This window comes from Eurosta solidaginis, chromosome 2 (genome assembly GCF_040869045.1).
Source record: "Eurosta solidaginis isolate ZX-2024a chromosome 2, ASM4086904v1, whole genome shotgun sequence".
Classification (NCBI taxonomy): Eukaryota; Metazoa; Arthropoda; class Insecta; order Diptera; family Tephritidae; genus Eurosta; species Eurosta solidaginis.
In genome coordinates this window covers 39,242,780-39,260,720 of record NC_090320.1, presented here as the reverse complement: position 1 = coordinate 39,260,720, position 17,941 = coordinate 39,242,780, and the positions used below count along the sequence as shown (strand labels likewise).

Here is a 17,941-nt window from a genome sequence, read left to right as displayed (position 1 = left end):
CAATATTGTTATCATACTGATTTTCTTAAATGGTCAAAAAGTCAAATCTTTTTTATCAAGTGGCCATAAGATCAATTGTTCTCTAAACTGTAGAACTACAGCTGCGTTTCATTGTATTCGCTGTATTTTTGATCAATCGCATGTGAAGAGAATGTTTTTTATTTATTTATTATTTCAAACTAATTTTGGTGTCTTTACAGTGCAAAATCGTACTAAAAGCTGGGCCGTTAAGAACATATTCAATTAAATGTTCAACCCATGCTGCGGAAGATTTTGTGCTGATTTCAAATTGCTGTATATGGTTATGGTTTTTTTCCGAAATGGTCATAAGTTCAAACGAAGTCAAGTGACTTTATGGCCATTTGAATTGGTTATAAGGCAAATTGATCTTATGACCATTTAAAGTGGACATAACGTCAATTGGCCTTGTGGCCGTTGACCTTATGTCACCCAAGGGTGGAATTATCAGTGAGAACTGCTATAGAAACAAGGGCATTGGTGCTCTAGCAGGGCACTCCGTCGGAGTGAGAATACGAGCGCCGCTAATGCAGAGCTCCAAACTCCGAGGAGACTTTACTCTCCCGAAAAACTGTTTTGTCTAAATCCACCTAACCCCTTTAAAGAGTTTCAGAAGAATAAGCAAATATTACTTTGCACTTATATATCTATTTATCAACCGTTTTTCTCCGCCTTTCCATATCGCTATTTGTCTTTCTATTAGGTCACATCTGTTTTAACTTCGCCAATAATTTGGAAAAGAAGAGCTCAAGTCAACAGACGAGTTTACACAAGTAATCATCAATCAGTTCTTTTAACTACCTACTAATTCGCGAACAAATAATTAATCTTTAAATGCGCAGTGCAGCACCCCAAAGGGTCTCGCACACACACACACATACACTAACATATGTACGTGTCCCTTGCCATCTAACGAAATTAATTACTTGAAATTATTTTCGCTGCACTTTGACCACAAAACACACAACAAAGACGAGTTTGCTGGACAAAAGGGAACGTAACTGCGAGTGCAAAAGGGCAGCCACAAGAACTTCAAAGCCAACAAAAGAAGGAACAAAGAGTATGTAACTAAAAAAGCAGCACAAAAAACAAAAAAAAAAAAAAAACAACCAACAATAACAACTAAAAGCCACGTACATACAAACAACAACAACGTATGCTATGTAATATTACAAAGATTTTATTAACTTATATGCTGCGCGTATAAAAACTTAAAAATTCTAACAATTTTCGCGTTTTTTCCACGGAAACATTTATTTTATTTTTATTCACTATCTTTATACTTTCGTTTAACTTAAAAACTAACTTTCTATTTCACATACTCACTTAAAATATTTGTTCTTTGCTCTTTTCTAATTTTAGCTATGCTACGGCGCCTCGAGTCCAGCACTTTCGGATCGCAGTCGATTTCCAACATTATTTCGTACACATCCCTCCGCTACGGTACACAATCCGACACGTATAAAATTAATGAAAAAATTCGGTTGGTCACGTGTGGCCATATTACAGCAGGCCGAGGAGGTCTTCATATCGGTGAGTAGCAAGTCTTAATATTTGGTATTATAGCGCAAATTATAGCTTTTGGAGGGTGTTGTTATTTTGTGTTTAAGTGAGTTTGTATGAGTGTCCCTTTTATGTGTGCTTGTACTTGTGATTGCAGTAAGTACTTAAAATGCTAAAGGTGATTGCAGTAAAAAGCCACAGAATGAATTAATAACAGGTTAAGATAGGTGCAGCAATAATGGAAGAACACAAAAGCATGCACAAATGCTGGAGAATTATTTCGAACGTAATTGTAGAATTGCGCTCAAACTTACATACATGCATTTATTTATTAGGGAGTAGTAAAATAAAAAGTACCAGTATAATCGACAGACTTTGTGTTGCCCAAAAATTTGTCTCTCTACATTCAAAAATTGAGCCTCACTCTTCCTCCTCTCCCTTTATATGATACTCTTCTACTATACCCTCCTTTTTTCTGCTTATTCCTGTTCATCCATTTACCAAACTCCTACTCTCACTCCCACTCCCACTACTTAAAATCCAATTCCTGCTACCATTCCCAATCTCACCTAGCACTCATACTCCAACTATCACTCCCACTACAACCCTCACTCCCGCTACAATTCTCACTCCCACTCCCGCTCTTACTGCCACAATCACTCCTATTCTCACGCAAACTCGCTCCCACTCCAATCCCCACTCTCACTTAAAATACCAATCCGACTACTACTCCCACTCTAACTCTCAGTTCCACTCCAACTCGCACCCACACTACTTCTGCACTCCACTGATATATGGAAATTTTCAAGTGCGACCATCAGTGGACAGCGGGTAGCAGGTGCGGAGGTAAAATAAGCACAGTCGAGTCCAGTGGCTATACTTAACCAGTTGCTATACAACCTCCACATACACCTGACAGCAACTAGCGCGCGCATTGAAATAAAGTTGTCTAAAAGTTGGAACGAAAAGTTGTATGTCCATATAGTATCCTAAGAGTGCTCCCCAATGTGGATACATTAACAGATTACAAATTCCTTACATTGAACTTTGACAAGAATTTCCAGGTTAAGTATCCCTAAAGAACGGATTGGTCAGCCGACAAAGTTTACAAAGTGGATGTAACCTAACTACAATGACCGTTCCAAAACGGTCTGCGGTTTTAGAGTGGGAGGTTTCTACAAACAGCTAAAAATCGCAACCTCTATCCGTCTTTCAAACTCGGTTAGCATCTTCAAACAGAGAGGGTCTGTTAGAGCATCGGGAAAGCGACGGTGAGATGCGCATATACTCTAACAGCCAAGCAGAGCTCCAAACATTAGATTCGCCAAAAAATATTCTCTAAGGCCGTCGAAAACTACAAGATGGAAGCAGAAAACCTTACGCCCATCATGCTTACTTGGGTATCTGGACACACAAACATTGACGGCAAAGAAATTGTGGATGAACTGGCAATGTCTGGTGTAGCGTTACACACCACTGAGTCAGTAACGGCGCACCTTCCACTTTCGTCAATAAAGGGTAACATTCTTATCAAACTATCTAGAAAACCAACTTTCGCAATTGGTACCATACGGACACTTGTAAAAATTACCAAGAAAACATGGCCTGTCTACAGTCTTACTAGGGAAGAACAGTGTTTCTATTGAATATGTCTAGGAAAGATATTCAGGATTTAACGAGAGCTGTTGTGTGGACTGAACAATTTGTTCCAGGAATGGCGCCTAGGGCGCTATTTGGGTCGGGTCCCTTCGGACAGCCAGCACAGCGACCAACCAATCATGCCAGTCGATTTTGAATAAACAAGGTGTAAGTTAAGGACACTCAAACTTCGTATTGATTTTAGAAAATTTTTTTTCCGAAGATTTTTTTTATGTTTCTTTCACGCAAAGGGCGCAAAGCTTTTTTCTTTATATTCTACCACAGAAAACGACTCTAGTTTGAGATTCGAATTCGAGAAGGCAAATTTTAATAAACTCAACCAAATTTTATCTACAGTAGTTTGGCCCAAATGTGGTGCAGATATTGACAAAAACGTTTCTGACTTCAATGCCATCATTCGCGCTATTCTGGAAAGACATGTACCGCAGCGTAAACGTGTTTCCACTGAACTAGTCCAAATATGATACACCAAAGAACTGAAATCTTTAAAAAACAAAAAATCGCGTTCCTTCAAGCTGTACAAGAAGACGGGTTCACACTCCGACTACTTGAAGTGCTCTATATTGCGTCATAAATATTTTGAATTAAATAAAGGGTGTTACAATACCTATCTCTGTGCAATGAAAAAGAAAATAACTTACAATCCGAAAGCTTTCTACGATTTCGTGAACTCTAAATATAGGGTTAAAGGGTTTCCTTCTGGTATGAAATACCGTGATGATTTCTCTAGCGACGATCAAGATATTGCTAACTTCTTTGCAAAATTTTTCATATCTAACTATTCCGCTGAATTAATTTCTTTGTCTAGTGAATACCCGTATCAACTTAGCGCACTTAAAGCAATTAATATTCCAGCAATATATCCAGAAGAGGTTTTTAAATATTTAACGTCTTTGAAGGAATCTTATAAATACGGTCCTGACCTAGTTCCCACATGCTTTCTCAAAAAATGTGCTGAACACATTTATCAGCCCCTAACTGATTTGTTCAAGATGTCCCTAAAGCATGGCGTTTTCCTGCTGCTTGGAAAGAATCTTTCCTTATACCCCTTCATAAAAACGGCAGTAGGTCATGTGTAGAAAATTGTCTGCCATCCCAAAGGTATTTGAAGCCATTGTTACCAATCAGCTAACATTTTCCATTTCTACATTGATTGTAGACTTTCAACATGGATTCTGTAAAGGCAAATCTACCATCACCAACTTATTTGAATTCACAACTCATGTTTTTAATGGATAATGTTTCTAGCCGATGTTATTTACACTGATTTCAGTAAAGCACTTGACAAAGTTTCCCACTCCTTGCTTATCCACAAGCTGGATCGACTTGGCTTCCAACCTGGTCTCACGCAGTGGATATCTTCGTATCCCTGTGGTAGAACGCAACAAGTAATTTTTAAAAATACTCTCTCAGATGTCATTAATGTTTCCTCTGGCTTCCCACAGGGCAGTCATCTCGGTCCAATTCTGTTCTGTTCTTAATAATATCTGTACCACAATAAAATATTCCAAAATTTTTATGTATGCTGATGATGTAAAACTTTTTAGGTCCAAGCGTCTTTTGAAGAACGTCCCTTGCTTCAAGCGGATTTAAACTGCTTATTTGCTTGGTGCAACGCGAATTCAATGCGCTGAACAGCATTAAATGTAAATTCATGTGCCTCTCTCGGAGATCTTTGCCAGCAGCCTCTTACGTAATTGATAATTTTTGTCTTGCATCAGTAAATTATTTTCTTGACTTGGGAGGCACGATGGATGCTAAACTTAGTTTCAACCTTGATATTATGACTACTGCCAATAAGGCTAGAGGTGTTCTATCATTCGTGCAGAGATGGTCTAAAGAATTTAATGGCCCTTATGTAACGAAAGCCCTTTTTACCACATTAGTTATAACGATACTAGAATACGGATAAATGGTCTGGAATCTGCGATATCAAGTTCATGCAGATAGGCTTGAGTCAATACAGAAGCAATTTTTACTTTTTTTTTAAGGAATTTTCATTGGGACTATGCATATAATCTTCCACCTTATACTATTCGGTTAAAGCTTATCAATCTTCCAACTGTCGCTAGTCGTAGAGAAATGCTAGGCGTATTATGTGTGGCTAAACTACTGAATGCACTAATTTCTAGCCCCTTTCTTTTGAACGAAGTAAACTTCAATGCCCCATCACGAGCGTCAAGACATTACAAACCTCTTCTTTTGAGGCAGTGCAGAACTAATTTCGAATTGAATGAACCTTTTCGGTGTTTGTGTCATGATTCTAACTCTCACTCGAATTCATTTGATATAACGGATTCACTTTTCACTATAAAGAAAACTGTCCGATTCCAATCTTAACTCGTAACAAAATAAAAAAAAATAAAATATATATATAAAAAAATCTTCATATGCTAAAAGCGCTGACTTATTTAAAAATTGACTATATGTATAATTTTCAACTGTTATGTTTATAATACTCAGCTTATGATTTTTATTCTGTAGCTGAGCAGTTTTAGATCTTAACGCTTAACAAACCTCCCTTGGGTTTATTATTATTATTATTATTATTATGAAAGAATCTTAGAGTTACAAAACAACCTCTTTACAATAAACCATGATGAACAAATACTCGTTCATCAAAACTCATAGATGAATATTTCCATGTGAAACATTTTAACAAACCACGTTCAAGCGCAATTAGAATGAAACAAAGCAACCTATTGAAATTTTATTTGAAATGTGCTGTACAAAATTATTTGCTTATTATTTTGTCATGTTACATACATAAGTCTCGCATACTTAATACGCATACATACATACATACATACAGTGACGAGCAATACTGCAACAAAGCTCTTGAACCTAAATGAGAGTACTGTATACAAAAATAACAAACAACAGTTTTATAATTTTGCTTTTGCCTTTTATTACTTCTCCATGTATGCTTTATAAAAATACTAAATTATAACAAAAACAATTCACACTTTCTGTGGAAAACAAAAACAAAGCGTTGAAACTGGGATGTTACAGTTTTCCATTCTCTATAAAAAAAAAATTATAAATCAATACTTTGTCCAGAGTCCTTTCGCTTTTTGCAAAGCCGCCAAAAGGGCAGGCATGCTCTTTGTGTATTTCGCAACAAAAGCTTGCGGTATCGCTTGCCGAACTTCCTGCGTCCGCTCCCACAACTCGCTCATTCCTTTTGGTGGGATTGAATATTTTACTAGCTGTGCCTTGACATGATTCCATAAATTTTCGATTGGATTCATATCTGGCTATTGAGGAAGCCACTTTAAAACAGAAAACCTTTGTTGTCCCAACCAATTTTTTACAACACGTGCCGTGTGCTTGGGGTCATTGTCTTGCTGAAAAATCACTTTTTCAGCTGCAAGTCCAATATCCTTAATGGCCTTAGGCAAATTTTGTTGCAAAATGTTAAGGTATTGTTCCTTCCGCATAATACCATCAATACGCACCAAGGAACCCACGCTATGCAGCCCCAAACCATTATGGAACCGCCACCGTGTTTTATGGTTTGACATACAGGCTGCGCTGTTATAACATTGGCGTCCCATATGTAGTACCATGATCGTCCGTCCGACTGGTAGTGATTAATTTTAGTCTCGTCAAACCAAATAACCTTTAAATTCAAAGAAACAAATATATAAGCTATCTATTTGATGGTAATAAAAAAACTCCAAATTTCAACTCACCATATCCCAGTCTCCTTCAGTCCAGTTTAAATGAGTTGCCAGAAAATCTCTGCTGAGCTGTACATGTTTTCTTGTCAGCATGGGTTTCTTCTTTTTCTCAGCTGCTTTAAGACCAAGTTTCTTTAAGAAGCGACGCGCTGTCTACTCGCTTGCTTGTATATTTAACATTTTTAAGGCTGCTGCCAGAGTCACCGCATTATCAGAGGTTACCAACTGGGCAAGACGGCGGCACTGGCGATCACAATTTTTTTTTGGACGACCACCTTTCAGCTTAAACGTGGTATCGTAACACTTTTTTTTTATTCTTTGCACTGTCCTGTGACTTATGTCGTACTTTTTTGCTACTTCACGTACAGATTGATTTTCATTCAATAACCGAATAATTTTTTATTTTTTTGCGATTTCCATTTTGACGCTTGTTGCCATTGGAATTAAATGATCACATAAAAACAAAAAATGTCCGATCCCGGTGAAAAACTGGAAAATAACGGATTTATGCAAAAAAAAAGAGTCAGTGAATAACTGTAACATATGAGCAAGATAGTATTTTAGTAGTGCAAACTTATTTGTTGCTGTTGGATTTTAATGGCTATACCTTCAATTTATAGGCACAAAGCCTACATGTAAAGCGATGATAGAGAAACTTGGTTCTACATTGGAGCAAGTGAGTGAAAGCGAATTAAGGCAAAACTATATACAACGTGTTACAGTTTTGCTCGTCACTGTATATGGACAATTTGTATATGATTGAATAATTTAATTTGTATTGCTATCCTTAACCTAAACAATAACACTGTGAATTTCGCCAAAAGCTTACCTTATTATTTCACAAAATTTATCAAAGCTTTTATTATAAATTTCCAGCATCAAATTTTAAATTAATTTTCTGATCACTCGCTTTGGAACCATTTACTCATAAATTGCTTCATTTAATTAATTTTCAACTAGTTAATGTCAATTATTTAAAGTGTCATTAGTTTGAGTGATGCATACCTACAAGAGAATTGAGATTCAAAATTTGTTGAAACATACCAAACGTATTGTGTTGAGCTTTGCAAGCTTTGTTTTGAATTCATGATTATTATTATTATATTCATATTATTGATAAGCATACATAGTTAAGTTATATATCTGCAAATTTTGCGGCGCTGTTTATTTTCTACTTCATTGATGGCAACGTCAGGTATTTACTTAGCTGTTTATATGGAAATTGAAATTAATATTTAATTTTAATTTGCAAGATTTAATTCAGGCATAATTTTATAGAATTTGGTAAACACGCACGTTGACTTATTATTAAAAAAATTTTTCATTTCATATTCAGGTCAAGTCAAATGAAACTTTCCTGAAATCATGGGAAACTTTTTCGAGTCAAATTAGACTTTTTTCACATTAAATAAAACTTTTTTAAGTCAAATGAAAGATTTTAAATTCAAATTAATCTTTTTTCAAGTCAAATTTATCTTTTTTCAGATTAAATGAAACTTTTCCAAATTAAACTTATGTCGAATCAAATAAAACTTTTTTTCAAGTCGATTTAAACTTTTTCCAAATCAAATGAAATTTTTTTTTTTTTTTTCAAATGAAACTTTTCATAAGTGAAATGAATTTTTTACCCAAACTTCTTTCGAAAGAATCAAAACTTTTACCAAATCAAATTAAACTTTTGCCGCATGAAATTAAACTTTTTTCAAGTCAATTTTAACTTTTCCAAATCAAATAAATTTTTTTTAAATTCAAATGAAACTTAATTCTATTAAAATTAAACTTTTTTCAAATAAAATAAAACTTTCTTTCAAGTCAAAGTAATCTTTTTTCAAATCAAATGAAATTTTATTCGCAAATCAAACTTTTTTTCAAGACAAATAAATTTATTAAAATGAAATGAAAATTTTTTGAAGAAAAACTAAACCTTTTCCAAGTTGAATAAAACTTTTCTTTTTAGATCAAACTCAATTAAAGGCAAATTAAATTAAAGTTTTTTAAATCAGTGAGATTTGTTTCAAGTCAAATTAAACTTTTCAAATCAAATAAAGTTCCCTTAGGCCAAATAATGTTTAATCGTTTTTGAATCAAATGGAACTTTTTATCAATACAAATTTAACCTTTTTCAAAACATATGCAACTTTTTTTTTCAAATCAATTGATTTTTTTCTTTTCAAATCAAATTAAACTTTTTCCAATTAAATAAACTTCTTTTAACTTTTTTCGTATCATACAAAACTTTTTTCAAGTTCAATGAAACTTTTTTCAAATCAAGTGAATTCAAATCAATCTTTATTTTCGCCTAATACTAATTAAGAGATTACACTTTTAACATTGTTATGCCCTTCGAAATGTCAGTTACTGCCCTTTAAACATCTTTAGACCGCGTTTAAACCGGTTTATTCGGAGATGGTTCTGAAATATTCGCACCCTTTGTTTGAATGTCTGTGAAATGGCCATACCAAATATCGCAAAACAAAAATTATTCTTACGTTAAACAACACCACCTGCTCCGTAGGGACTGCGAAGGATCTCCCCAAACTATTCCAAACCAACCGAGGCTTCAGACAATGCGACTCCCTTTTGTGCGACTTCTTTAACATAATGTTGGAGGACAAAATTCTAGCAGCAGAACTCAAACGTGATAGCACAGTCTATTATGATAGCATATAACTACTGGCGTATACCGACTATTTTGATTTATGGTCTAAGGAAATGCGCTGCGAGTTCTGCTTTCTCTAGATTAGATAAAGCTATAAAAAAGTTGGGTTTTGCGGTAAATAAGCATAAGACCAAGTACTTCCTGTTATCCAGGAAATATTATCGGAGCATTCTGGCCTTGTTAGCCACGTTGAGGTCTACAAATTCTAGACTGTGAAGCAAGTCAGCAAAAACAATCTCAGCTAAGGAACCAAACGGAGAATATCTCTTACCAACAAGTGCTAATGTGAACTGAGTAAGCAATTGAAAAGTAAATTCCTCTCTCCATTTCTGTACTGATGTATTGCTCAGAATTAAAGACGGTTTCGAGAGAAGCTGAGATGGGTCTTGGAGTGTTTGAGAGAAAAGTTCTACGGCAGATTTATGGTCCTGTCCTTGATGCCGATAACAAGTATCGAAGGAGGTATATTTACGAGCTTATGAAATTAGTGCAGTGAATAAAAGCCGAAAGGCTTCACCGGCAATGGGTAAAAGTTATCCTGCGTAGCTTTTTAAAAGTTCTGCAGTTCGTGAAATGGAGAAAAAAGTTCTGCAAAGCAACGCTCAAAACAAGCAATTTTCCAAAAGTTGAGAACTATAAAAACAACAAAAGGTAAAAATAGTTCTTTTGAGAAACTTGCAGTAGTTCTGAAGTTCATGAAAAAGTGAAAAAGGCTATGCGAACGCCGTCCAGCAATGTTTTTAAAGTCTAAGGCTGATCGAAGAGTGCTCGCTATAAGCTATGATAGGCGAGAATATATTTTTATTTTCATATAGTTTACAAGCTTGATTTCTGGCACTCTGAAAACTTTTACGATGCTTCATAAAAAATAGTTTTCAAAGCTTTCTATCTTTGCATTATTGCAACGCTTCTCGCTTCCTCTCTGTATACAGCCCAAAAGTTTTAAATATACAAAAAAGAAGGTTATAGCTCTGAGGAGCTTTTAAGAACTTCGGAATTCTGCAAATTTAATCCAAGTATTCGGATATTTCAAAAAGTTAAACTATAAAAAATTTGATAAAATTAAAAAATAACCCTTGTTGGGGTTCCTGAAAAGGGGGAAAATTTCCGCAAAATTACTCCATATATTAACATGTTTCCAAAAGTTGAAAATTTTAAAAATTTTAAACTTAATTTAAATTAAAATTTCAAGAGCGCCTATGGAGTATTCAATTCAAGAAAATGTGTTTTGATAAGAATGTATACTAAGTCCTTCTTTTTCTATTTACTCCTTGTTGTATACGAAAGTGATTTCTATAGCGACTAGTAGATCTTTGCTCTTGAAAAAAGGAAGAACTGCCCGGACGTGGGTTTCGCCTGCACTACTTGCATTACGATCTATTTAGTCAAGTCCCACAAAAGAACAGTATATGAAAACTAAGACTACAGCAAACGAGTGATTTGGAATCTTAATCTTTACTAAATAGGCTCATCTATAAAAATGTATATTTGATCGACAACTTTACGCTTAATGTGTCCTTAACAACACATGTGCCCATTAAGTTAACAAATCGTCTATGAATCTTTATCAGTGACCCAAATGCATATGCCCCCGGTAAACGTATATCAGTTGGGCACTTAATCTAAACTCTACAAAAAAATAAATTTACATATTTAGTATAAGTCAAACTTATTGCCCTAAGGCTCAACTTTGATTAATGGCATTCGATGTCACGCGTCCCAATTTTAAATAAAACACAAGTCAACGAGTTCACTGTGGCGTTAAGGCATTTACGACCCGACAATTTTAAGCCTATCAGCAGCAATATTATCGTAACAGTGCACAATTGTTTAGTAGATATCATCAAACAAAAACAAGTAAGGAAGGCTAAGTTCGGGTATTACATACTCAGCTGAGAGCTTTGGAGACAAAATGAGGGAAAATCACAATTTAGGAAAATGGATCTAGGGTAACACTGGAATATGTTTGTATGGCATGGGTATCAAATGGAAGGTATTAAAGAGTATTTTAAAAGGGAGTGGGCCATAGTTCTATAGGTGTACGTTTTTTGGAGATATCGCCATAAAGGTGGACCAGGGGTGACTCTAGAATGTGTTTGTACGATATGGGTATCAAATGAAAGGTGCTAATGAGTATTTTAAAAGGGAGTGGGCCATAGTTCTACAGGTGGATGCCTTTTCGATATATCGCTATAAAGGTGGACCGGGGGTGACTCTAGAATATGTTTGACCGATATGGGTATCAAATGAAAGTTGCTAATGAGTACTTTAAAAGGGAGTAAGCCTCAGTTGTATATATGTAGGCGTTATCGAGATATCGATCAAAATGTGGGCCAGGGTGACCCAGAACATCATCTGTCGGGTATCGCTAATTTATTTATATATGTAATACCACGAACGGTATTCCTGCCATAATTCCAAGGGCTTTTGATTTCGGCCTGCAGAACTTTTTCATTTTCTTCTACTTAATATCGTAGGTGTCACACCCATTTTGCAAAGTTTTTTCTAAAGTTATATTTTGCGTCAAAAACCAATCCAATCACCATGTTTCATCCCTTTTTTCGTATTTGGCATAGAATTATGGCATTTTTTTTTTCATTTTACGAAATTTTCGATATCGAAAAAGTGGACGTGGTCATAGTCGGATTTCGCCCATTTTTAATACCAAGATAAAGTGAGTTCAGATAAGTATGTGTACTAAGTTTAGTAAAGATATATCGATTTTTGCTCAAGTTATCGTATTAACGGCCGAGCGGAAGGACAGACGGTCGACTGTGTATAAAACTGAGCGTGGCTTCAACCGATTTAGCCCATTTTCACAGAAAACAGTTATCGTCATAGAAGCTATGCCCTTACCAAATTTCACAATGATTGGCAAATTTTCGTTCGACTTATGGCATTAAAAGTATTCTAGATAAATTAAATGAAAAAGGGCGGAGCCACGACCATTTTTAAATTTTCTTTTATTTTTGTATTTTGTTGCACCATATCATTACTGGCGTTGAATGTTGACATAATTTACTTATATACTGTAAAGATATTTAATTTTTGTTAAAATTTGACTTAAAAAAAATTTTCTTTAAAAGTGGGCTTGTTCGTCAATCGATTTTGCTAATTCTTATTTAGAACACATACAGAGTAACGTTCCTGCCAAATTTCATTATGATATCTTCAACAACTGCCAAATTACAGCTTGCAAAACTTTTAATTACCTTCTTTTAAAAGTGGGCGTTAACATTCACATTGTCCAAAATTTTCTATTCTGCGAAATAAGGTCAACCCACCACCAAGTTTCATCACTTTCTCCGTCTTTGGTAATAAATTATCGCACTTTTCAGTTTTTCGAAATTTTCGATATCGGTTATAGTCCGATTGCGTTCATTTTAAATAGCGATCTGAGATGAGTGCCCAGGAACTTACATACTAAATTTCATCAAGATACCTCAAAATGTAATCAAGTTATCGTGTTTACGGACGGACGGACGGACATGGCTAAATGAATTTCTTTTTTCCCCCAGATCATTTTGATATATAGAAGTCTATATCTATCTCGATTAGTTTATGCCGTTACACGGTATCGTTATGCGAACAAAATTAATATACTCTGTGAGCTCTGCTCAGCTGAGTATAAAAAAAAAGGAAAGCTCCTCGCCCTATACCAACGCTAATAAATGAACATCACAAATTCTAGAAAATCTTAAAAATAGTTTAAACTCATTGGGCTGCTTGTGCCAGTTAGTACTTCAAACGCACAAATCAAAGCAATTCAAGTGCATCTAATATGAGAGCAACTAACTAACTACCATAACACATCAATGCTTCTGACCTTTTGTTTTATGCTGTTAGTTGAAGTTGTTGTTTTAGCATTGGCCACTATGGTCTTTTGGTAAACACATGTACTAGTATGTACTTAAGAGCCATAGAGCTTGCTGACGTCTTTCGATTTTGGGTTGTTTTAAACGAATTCGTATGTACATATGTACATTAGGGTGACCGTAAAAAATCGATGTCGTATTTTTGTCAACGGGAACCCCATAAAATGATCAGCCTTTGCAGATTTTAAGATAGCCAAAGTTTAAGAACGATTGGATCATATTAACACGTGCCGCTGGGCGCTTAAAGTTTCAAAAAACTTGATTTTTTGGCCGATGAGCGACGTTTTTGGGCCGTATCTCCGGAACTCTTCATTATTTTCTCATGATTCATATCTCCAGGTAAAAGCATGTTGTTCCCACTAATTTATATTCCATACAAATTTTTTGTTATTTGTAACCGAACCGAGCTATTACAGCCTTTATCACCAAAAATTTTAATAGGTACCTCTAGGAACAAACTTATGATATCATGAAAAATCTCTTATATTCTTTAAAGTATAAATGTTGGAATGGGAAAACGATTTTTTTTTTTTACATACTTTAATGTATTTTAACACATTTTATTATTTTTAAGGACACAAGGATACAGTAATGAATACTTTATTCTACAGGTTTCCTCAATGTTCTTTTTGAACAGTCAGGATACAACTTTCGGCATTGGCTTACGACTTGCAAATTATATTGTTTCTGCTCCTCATCTTTGGTTAGAAGGTCATTGAAGTCAGTAATTAATTTCACCCCTCGTTCTGCAATATCGTTAACGACCTTTAGTGACTTCACAATCTCCAATCCTTCCTTAAAATTGTTATTTTTCGACCAGCCATTGGGGTGTTCTTTGAGAAAATTTGGAAACGCTGAAAAAATGCATACTTTCATTGGTAATTAAATCAGATAGCCCTGCATTAATCATTTCCTTCAACTGGTGTCCTAGAAATTTGGGATTTAAAACTCTTGAACTTTCTGCCTCGGGTTCGGTCCGATTCAGCTTTTTTACGGTGTGAGTAAGGACTTTGTTCGCCATTTTCGATTTTTCTTCGTCTGAAATTGTGGGATCAAAAAACATTAGTGCTAACAATTCGGCATTGAAATACCACAAATGATTGGAGAATTTCAACAGAGCTCTCTCAGAGATATCCTTGTCAATCACCTGATAGTCCAACAAAGATCGTAAGAGATCAAAATCTTTGCTTGGGAGCCAAATATGCTATGGGAGCATTGAACCAAACTTTACAACACACTCTAACGAGAAAAAGACAGACAGCTTCTACTGCACTGTTTTCTTTATCACTGCGTTTGAATTGTCCACGGAATAAAAATATCTTTAGACAGTAGAAGGCCTTGGCCATCCACCGAGCATGACTAATGGCACCCGGGGCTCTAAATCCCCCTTCGTTTCCATCCAAAGATCCCACAAACACCAGCACGAACTGCAGAAGCTCCTTGTAATCATCTCTGGGTTGAGATTCTGTGAGTTTGGTTTTGAAATCAACAGTTATGTTGGCAATTACTTCAGGAGGTATATGTTTCCTCACATTTTCGTTACTGATAAGCTTGTCATATTGTTTCTTGTTGAGCTTCGACCATGCACTTTTGAATCTTTTGAATAAGTCGGGTTCAGGTCCAGTAGATGAACCAAAGTTACATTCGAAAACTCCTCTCAAGGCGATCTCAAGAATATAGTGGCGACAGGCTAGGTAAAGCAGCTCTCTACCCAAGATTTGTTCCAAAATTATACGAGCTCCTTTAAGCCTTCCTGTATTTGATGAAGTGGTGTCGAAACACATGGCTTTGATAGTATGGGAGATACCCCATTCCTCGATACAATTATAAACAGCCAGGGCTTGTTCTTCGCCAATGCTGTTATCTGCTGTAGGAACTCCTAGTAGTCGTTCATGTTCACCATAAGAAATTAAAACCGCTATTCGTTCAGTCTGCTCTGTCTTTAGAATGCTTGGTAAAAGCTTTCCATCCCAGTGAACCACAACAGCATCCTTCTCTGTCACATGAACTTGTCCCTGACATTCTCAGTGTATTTTTCCCTAAATACTTTTCGTCTATCTTGGATAACAGTTTTTGACACTTTGAAGTCATCAGGATTCTCCCCAAGTGCCTCTATGGTAGCTATTCGTGTGGCATTTCTGTCAGATACCTTACACCGATCCAACAAAAGAGATACCTTCATAGTTAAAATTTCCCTAGTCCCACGCCTAATCTTTTTGCTATGAGATGGCCCTGGAAGCTCCTCAGCTTCCTTAGAGGTACATATGTCCATACTCGGCACATCGATGTCATCCCCATCATACACATCGCATATGTTTTCCGCTCCATCACTGTCGTCGTCTTCTTCACTATAACTATCTATATATATGAAGGAAAAGGGAAAATAACGTAAATAAGGAAAATAATGAGGTTGGTTTGAAATAGTTGAGGTTGTTTTGTGATACTTCAATAAATACTGAATATTAGAAACAAATCTACTCAAACCTTTTCAACAAAAATAAAAAAATTCAAACCAAATAAAAAGAAAATCTTGCCTATGTTGAAACATTCCGATCGAATTTGTTTGTTTTTTTCGCAAGTCCGTTTTGTAGTTTTCTTTCTTCAGCTCGAGCTAACTTCAAATCAACTCGAAGCATAGAGCCTGGACGACTCTTCTCCCTTTGTTTCAAAACAAATTGCTTGTCTTCTTCTGATATCATCATGGCCAAGGCGTCTTGATAAGCGATATCAAAGATATCATCTATCTTTAAGGCGAATTCTTTGATTTTGTTCCTTGCAGCTTCCTATTGTTTTTTCTGGTCCTTCTGTAATTTCTCCACTCTGCGTAAAGTTTCTCTAATTTAGTAATAGCATCTTTTTCATGTTTTATAGGAATTCGAGCTTTTCCCCAAAATACAAGTATTTCTTGAATAGTAATTTTTGCAGAATTCTTTAAGCTCAATTTCACACTACGCAAATTGTAAAATAAAGTGGCCAGAACTTGGCGATTAGAGGGCAATTTACAACCGGTTATCTGGTGAGCCGGATAGCCTACAATTAAAATTTTATCTTTGTTTCGTCTTTTTATGGCAGAAGTGGAAGCCATTATTTTAGGTACAAAAACGAGAATGATAAACCTTAAAAATATAGGGGAAAAATGACATTCACTAGTTTCAAACAATAAAATAAAAAAAAAAAAACACACAAATCACTCATATTTAATTATTTTTATTGAAAATACCTGGACTTCTGCTATATTAACTACTCAAATCCTCATTTACAACTCAATAAATTGAAAAAATTGCAGAAACTTCGATAAGTAATTTAACACGAAAAGACCGGTAATAGCTTTGATTTCTCCGAAATAGACGCTGTTACTCGTACATGCAATTCACAAATGGCATTTAGCTTTGCCAATGCGCTAGCAGATATCCGTTTTATTCAAAGTAGGCGCTGCTTACGCAGTCGCAGGCATCGTGCATTGTAGGAGGGCCTTAAGCAAATTTTTAAATTCCAGCCTCCGTATTCTGGAAATCGCCATCGCTAAAACTGCATCGCCAAAAACCTCTAAAGCAATATCAAGTACGCAGAATTCGGGCTAAACTCGAGATATCTTGAACTTAATTACCATACAAGGGAATGCGAAGTGTTACATAACTTAACGTGTAATTCTCTTAATAGATGTGCGTTCCTAGAGGTATGCGTAGAATATAAATTAGTGGGAACAACATTCCTTTACCTGGAGATATGAATCATGAGAAAATAATGAAGAGTTCCGGAGATACGGCCCAAAAACGTCGCTCATCGGCCAAAAAATGTGATTGTGTTGGCATGTTAGCATTGTTTCCACTAATTAGTAAATTTGAAAGGGCACCAATGAATATGAAGACGTGAAAGAGTAGCTGTATAGCGCTCATGAATTGAAAATCAATAACTGAAATATCAATTGCATTTAGTATGGGCTTTTTTGGCTTTGTGCTAGACAATTTTGATATTTTATTTTGAAAGCAGACCTAAATTTGAATACGTTTCGAAAAATCTCGTTATCAATCCTTTTGATCATATATGCTCCTATTTAGCTATATTTCATGCAGTTTCTTTAAAGTGGAGACTTTCAAAACTTTTTAATCTCGTTTTGCTTGTGACTTCTGCTCGTTCTTTCTTTCTATCTATTTAAGACTTAACACAAATTTTCCTTGTCAGCCTCTGTGAACAGTTTGTGTTTCCAATTAGCAATCATTTACCTTTTGTGTTTATAACTGGAGACTTTCAAAACTTTTTAATTTCGTTTTGCCCATTGAACACTTAAAATATTTTCCTCACCAGCCCCTCACTCTATGATTTCTAGTTAGCTTGCATTTATGCACCTCAGCAAAAGTGGAGACTTTCAAAACTTTTATAACTTTCTTTGCAAAGCTCTGCATTTGATTAAAGGTGGAGACTTTCGCAACTTTATTAATTTATTTTTTTTTCTTACTTTCTTTGCAAACCTTGGTCTACTGAAATAAGATTATCTGTTAAACTTACTTGTTAGCTATCTTCTTAGCTTCAGTTTTTATATTTTT

At 35.4% G+C, this 17,941-nt stretch overlaps 1 protein-coding gene across 7 annotated transcripts in view; it reads left to right on the top strand.

Annotated features, from left to right (window-relative positions):
- Positions 1-17,941, top strand: part of GABA-B-R1 (gamma-aminobutyric acid type B receptor subunit 1) — a 724,819-nt gene that overhangs the window by 488,678 nt on the left and 218,200 nt on the right. For all 7 annotated transcript variants that reach the window (XM_067765072.1, XM_067765071.1, XM_067765070.1 and 4 more), the window contains one exon: positions 1,381-1,551. In XM_067765072.1, the coding sequence (XP_067621173.1) occupies positions 1,381-1,551 (171 nt within the window). The remainder of the gene's footprint in view (positions 1-1,380; positions 1,552-17,941) is intronic.